The sequence below is a fragment of the Cottoperca gobio genome, chromosome 6 (assembly GCF_900634415.1).
Source record: "Cottoperca gobio chromosome 6, fCotGob3.1, whole genome shotgun sequence".
Classification (NCBI taxonomy): Eukaryota; Metazoa; Chordata; class Actinopteri; order Perciformes; family Bovichtidae; genus Cottoperca; species Cottoperca gobio.
This window is the reverse complement of record NC_041360.1, coordinates 25,249,327-25,255,830: the sequence shown is the minus strand read 5'-3', so window position 1 is coordinate 25,255,830 and position 6,504 is coordinate 25,249,327. Positions and strand designations below refer to the sequence as shown.

Below are 6,504 nucleotides of genomic sequence, written 5' to 3'. Positions count from 1 at the left end.
ACGTAAAACTAAGCTAGTTTTTCAGAATAAAATACCATCTTCTAACATAAGCAAGTCATTCCTACAGGGAAGGCACCCAAAGTGCCCTACTCCGTCCATGTATGGTGGCATGTTCTCACCTTCCTGCCGGCTCGGTTGTTGTGCAGGTTCATGAGCGCCCGGGCGTCCCTCTCCTTCTTCTCCTTGGCGTCGACAAAGCCCTGGCTGAAGCGCATGGCGTGCTCCACGTGGTCACTGCAGCCGCCCCAGTCGAAAGAGCCTTTGGCGTCCTGCGACGAGCCTTTCTTCGTGGGATCGCAGGAGCAGGAGTCCAGCTCGCCTTGGCTGCAGGCTCGAGCCAACGTGTAAACCACACCGGCCGAGGAGATGGCGTACATGAAGGCCACCTCGCGGCTGCCTGAAGGGGAGACGACAGAACGCTGTCAACAAGGAAGCAAACACCTGTAACAAAAGACAAGTGTTCTCTAGATCTTCAGGTTTCGGGCTCTATTGCACGGCAGTCCATCGAATACTTGTTGAGGTATTTCGAGGCCCGAGGCAGAAACAATATCCTTTGTCCAAATACCGAAAACCAAAACCAATCTTTTCTCCACATCGTTAAACTCTCTGATCAAACACAAACATCGTTGGTCTCTTATTGATCTTGGATCTGGCGTTTCCCAACACAGGCTGGCTCACGGCAAACAGAGAGATACTTCAAATGTTTGGCCGCCGCCGCCGCCGCCGCCGCCTGTATTACCCGCCGCGCTTGTTGTTGCTGCTGGAAGCTTTTATTTCATGTGAGGCTTGAAATAAAAAACGCTTCATCTGCCTCCAAGATGGAGAAACAGCCGACGTTTACCAGCAATGCCCCGAGAAATCTTATCTCCCTCCACATGTAACTGATGAGATCTGAGATCAAAGGCAGGGAACGTGTGTGTGTGTGTGTGTGTGTGTGTGTGTGTGTGGCTGCCGCTCAACGCCTGATTGGTGGAGCTCATTGAGGACGCAAGGCGAGAGAAACACCTGCAGACATTTATCAGGGCACGAAACCCTTCGTTTAAATTATAAATTACACCAAATAAAAGACACAAACGACATTATCTGAGCATCAAGTAGAATAAATGTGTCAACACCATTCAGAGTTAGGGTTTAGTTCATCTTTTAATCCAAGAACTCGTTTATAAATAACGATTAAAAAAGATAAGAAGCTACAAACCCTTACGTCAGAGGAGCTACAACAATTACTTATTATTATTAAAGGATTAATCAATTCACTAATTATTGTAATTGTTAAGCATGTTCATCAAAAAACTAGCGCCGGACGTCACTTCAGTGCTTTTCTTGTGCCTCCCAAAGTTTGTCGACTGCACAGAAAGTGTTTAGTTAGTTTAACGAATAATCTAATTAGATAGTTTATCAATTTTACACTTTTTATTCAAAGTTCTTTCAGCTGCTTGTGTTGAAATACAATGTTATTGTTTTTTAAAGAAACAAACAAGTTTCCCAAAGTAAAGTATCAAAAAAGTAACATTTAGGTAACTAAACACACACACACACACACACACACACACACACACACACACACTCACACACTAAGTGGAGCGTGTCTAACGAGGTTAATGAGGAGGACGCTGAGAGAACACGACACCAGAGAGAAAACTTCTGTGTAATTGTTTGAAATTAGCCGGCTGACATTGACAATAAGGAGCTTCTGACGGGGCCTCGGTGTGCCGTGATAATGCTGTGTGACACGGCCGAGGCCCGGCTGGGAGGTCCGAATACCACACGGCTGATTAGAGGCCCCGACATGAAACGGACTAAGTCGAAGGATCCGCCTCGCAGGTTAAATCTCAGGGCATGGGAGAGGAACATCAGGCCGCAGGGTCCCGATGATCCTCCACTGCCAATAAAAGAAAAGATCACGACTTGTTTTAAGATAAGTAGATAAGGACCGATGTGAGCGGCCGAGTCGCACGCTGACACGTCTGGCAGGATGCTTCTGTCCAGAGACTCACTTACGTCCCTGATGCTGCCGACTCGTCGCTGGACACTCTTCACATGTTGCTCAATAAATCAAGCTTCTTCTTCTGAGGATGAACGCACGACGTTCACCCGACGTGGTGGGATTACTTTTATTTGGAAAAAGTCGAGTAGAGGGTCATTAACTTATATTTCTATTAGTTATGATACCGCTGATATATGTACACATCCCAGTTTCCCAAAGTGGAGCTGATGTCTTCAGATTGTTTTGTACGACCAACAGTCTAAAGATGTTAAATAAAAAGAACCAAAGAGCTGGAACCTGCAAGTGTTGCTTACACCATCAATCAATTAGGAGAACTGTTGCCAATTAATGCACCCTGCAGCCCAGAAGTCATAATATTACTACAACCAAGCTCTGAGCAGCATGTCAGCTCCCAACACAAGAGCAGAGTGAGCTGCAGACGTGATGAATGTACATCTGTAAAGCGAGATGAGCTGAGGAATGCGATCCTACCTCTGGGGAAAAAACACAAACATATCTGCAAGGCAACTATCGGTTTCCCAGAAAGCTTCACTGTTGCAGTAAAACCGACCGATTGTTTAGATTCGTCAGCGTTACGGCAACATGTCAACAGATCAGTGTGCTGCAGGGAATCGATTCCATGAGGTGCCAGCAGGACACGATGACCTGGAGACACCACGCAGCAGACAATCCCGTCACTAACGCCACCTGTCGGCCCCCGAAGCCTCGTGAATTAGATGCTTTACGCACAATGTGGACAAACATCATACAGTTACGTTGTCCACTGATGACTTAAGTATTCAAATGTTCCTTCAGCAATAGGTTCAGATTTGATCACAGTTGACTTCATGTGTTCATTCAGAGACGACGACTTTAAACCATCTCAGCCTGAGACTAAAGGATCGTTAACAGCCTTCATTTAAAGTAGCGTTCCTCTGGCGTCTACATTAGTTCACGGAGACACAGTGAGGCAGTCAAGTATGAAACTTTGCCCTGAATGATGTCATTCCATATTTACTAAACATGTTAAAAGTTCATTTTCTCTCGCCTGTCCCATGAAGCTCAGGGATGTCTGCCTGACACGAAGGTTTGATTTCAGATCCTCTAGAAGGACAGTTCCTCCCTGCCGTCATAAATCTGCCTTGATAATGATTTTTAAAACCTCCATTGAGCTTAAAACCGTGGCTTTGCGTCCCCCTCCCTGCACTCACTGCGCAGCAGCAGGCGTCCGAACAGGTTGTGGTCTCTGGCCGTGGTGTTGCAGTTCCAGCGGTGGTTGCGGAATTGGTGCTGGCACTCTGAGATCCAGTCCTTCATCCCGGCCCCAATGGCCTGCATCACTTTGGGGTGCTGGCGGCACAACTGGCGCTGCTTGTTCACCAGACCAGGGATGTTGTCGCACATCACCTGGGAGCCCAGCGTGCCCATGTACCTGCAGAGCGGAGCAGCAGACGGACAGAGAGCCCAAACACTTGTGAACATCTAGGGGAAACTTTTGAATCATTAATCAAGGGAGGGACACGTCAAATAGAAAGAATCGTGTGCAAAAACATCTGAACAGGTCACTCAGTGTCATCAGTAACTCATGCCTGCAGGTCCAGGGAGCTGCAGCACATTAAAGCTTTGTAGGGACACTTCAGGGGAGAAAAAGGAAATGAAATAAAGTAAAAAGTTCCTTCTTGAGATATTGTGTTGAAATCCCTCCTCACATGTACCTGCAGCACAAGGTGATGAAAGACCAGAGCGGCAAGAGAAAAAGGAATTAAGGAAAATTATCTGTCAAAACAGCCTCTCGGTGTCACAGGGAGAGCGGAGTTTGGAAAACGGAACCATTGAGAGAAAGTGAAAGACAGCAAATAGAAAGAAATGTAATTATATTAAATGACTATCCTGTAAACGTATCTGTCCAAATATTCAGTGTTTAAAATAAAGTTATAGAAATCCTGGAGGGAATGTTGTTACTTTAGAATGAACAAAAGGAAAATGTCATTATGAAACAGTTGTGGATGTAATTAAGACCTTTCATACATATCTTATTATAATCAGAGGAATCATTTTGAACACATTTTACAGCAGAGATCAGTTCAAACGTCAGATCCTGGTTCGTCGCGTTGATAGTTACCAGGTGCAGCGTGTTAATAAGAGCCATGCATTCAGCACGTGGGCTTCTGCAAATACACCTAAAGACTCACAAACAATGCACAGTGCTACTCACCACCAGGACGCATCGACCTCGGCCGTCAGCCAGCACATTGCTACAGATAAATAAAAACATATTCCACTTGGCAATAAGTTCATATTAACCAAACGTCGGTCCTTTATGGATCTGGACGGAGCATTTCCACGGATACAAGAAAAATATAAAACATTAGAGAAGTCAGAAGTGTTTGAATTTCCAAATCAGGCTTGGATTAAAAATATATCACAGTCGGTGCACGGAGGATTGCGCGTAAAAAGCATGACCGGCTCGGGTTCAGCAGCAGCGCGGTGGAAAGCGCTTATGAGGGGAGAAGTAAAGAACGACTGTCTAATAGTCCAGCAAGTATGTTCAGTGGCGATGATGTGCTATCAGGTTTAAATTGCTTTACACAAGGGGTGGGCAGAGTCCCGTCTCAGGAATGAGGTGAAGAAACGAGATGTCTGAGAGTATCTGTTCAGGCTGGTTTGACACCAGACAGGCTTGGCCCGCGTCCAGACCGGAGCTCCGCTGCTCTGGGATGCGGTCCGCGCTGATGGGCTCTTCACTCAAACTGCACCGACGCGTTCAGGGAAGGAGCTGGCCGTGGGTGGGGGGGGGGGAACTCATCCAGCACCATCACCCAATGTCAGTCACAAGAGAAATGCGCAAAAACATCTTAGATTAGAGGTGGATCGGGGTTGAAAGGTGACCTTTACGCACGTATTATCTCGTTTACGCACAAAACTTTAATCATGAAGTGAATGTATTTAGTGATATTATGAATAATTACACTTTACACATGACCTTTCTGCTTCCTAAATATAATGTGTGGACATTCATTAATCTTATATTCAGTAACCTTCCTGCTCATTAAGGTCTGAAACTTTTACTTAAAGACAGCCCATTGCAAAAACCAACTGACGCACAGGTGCCAAATGTTTCTGATCCCCAAAGCATGACGCATTGTTATTTTACAGCCTTATACAAACCATCACTCAGTCCAACTAATAACTCAGGAATGATGGTTAAAAAAAGAGAAATTACGCGCTGATTCTCCCAAAGCAGCACCTAAAGGTGGTGTGTCCATTTCAATTGGATTATCTATCGCAGTCTTTTTGAAGTCTCTCGGGGAATCTGTGCCACTGTCACACGGCATTTCCTCCATCTTTGATCTGGCCCGGGTGTATCTGGAGGTCCGGAGACCCTGACCAGATGAGATTAATGGGCAAATTGGATTTTTTTCCCATGATCCCCGTGGAAGAAAAGCATAAAACAACAAGGAGATTTAGCTCTCTGCTTCTCAGTCCATTGAACACGACTTCGCTGTTGCAGCAGCAGCAGTTGTATTAAGTCCGTAATAGAAATCCAATTTAATTGGAGTAATTTGCTCACCGTCGACCACATGGCATTAAGGCTGCTCACTGTACTCCACCAAATGTTTCAGTCAATTTAACATCACATCAAGTCTGGACTGAAGTCACCTGATCTGAAGTTACTTTAACAAAGTTTACAGCGAACAAGACTCTTTAACTATTTATGTTTCAGTTTCTGGATTTAAAAAACGTTTCCAGAACATCTCGGGAGGTGCCCGGGCAGGAACTCTTTCAGTTTAAAGCGCTCAACATTGAAACAAAGTTTCATTTCAAAATGTTTGGGAAACACGCTTATTGGATTTCTTTAGGAGAGTTAGAGAAGATCCGTCACTCTCACGTCTGGGGGTTAAAGATTCAGCTGGAGTCGGGGGGCAATTAGCTTAGCTTAGCATAAAGACTGGACGCAGGGGGTAACACCTGGCTTTGTCCAAATTTAAAAAAGCAGCGACTAACACACACCTCTGAAGCTTGTTCATTTACAAGATGCATGTACTCTGACGAGTGCAGACCTCAACAGACCGTGTTGTCTTCTCATCTCACTCAAAGTGAATATGAGCATCTTCCCAATAACAAACTGAACGATACGGGAGCGCAGATCTGTCATGGCCGCTGCTTCCGCTCCAACATGTAATGTCTTCTTCTTTGCTCCATGCTGCAACCTTCCACCACGTTGTGTTGTTTTTTCCGTAATGTTGCTGACAAACTGAGAAACAACCTCCTCGGTGGAAGTAATATCTTAATGTCCTGAGAACGATCATGTATATTTAATATATTTATATAGAAAATTAGTTTTTGCACTGAAAAACTTAAATTTGACTGCAAGAAAGTGTTCTTCATAAGAAACTTTAATTTCCCCTTAAAACCCTTAAAACACAACACAAAGTATTCAGAACTAAACACAAAGATGAGACGCAGCAATTTAGAAAACAAAAGAGTTCCAGCAGTAAAAAACTAAAAGCACCGTC

At 44.8% G+C, this 6,504-nt stretch overlaps 2 protein-coding genes across 2 annotated transcripts in view; both read right to left on the bottom strand.

Moving 5' to 3' along the window:
* Positions 1-86: 86 nt before the first annotated feature.
* On the bottom strand, positions 87-4,332 carry LOC115009449 (wingless-type MMTV integration site family member 2). The gene is made up of 3 exons (XM_029433410.1): positions 4,203-4,332; positions 3,199-3,419; positions 87-397 (listed from the first exon to the last, which is right to left on the bottom strand). The coding sequence occupies exons 1-3, from the start codon at positions 4,283-4,285 to the stop codon at positions 87-89; spliced, it is 615 nt and encodes a 204-aa protein (XP_029289270.1). The 5' UTR covers positions 4,286-4,332.
* A 2,063-nt stretch (positions 4,333-6,395) lies between these two features.
* The window catches only part of LOC115009448 (suppressor of tumorigenicity 7 protein homolog), a 37,143-nt gene continuing 37,034 nt past the window's right edge, over positions 6,396-6,504 (bottom strand). The window contains 1 exon segment of the mRNA XM_029433409.1: positions 6,396-6,403. Within this exon segment, the coding sequence (XP_029289269.1) occupies positions 6,396-6,403 (8 nt within the window).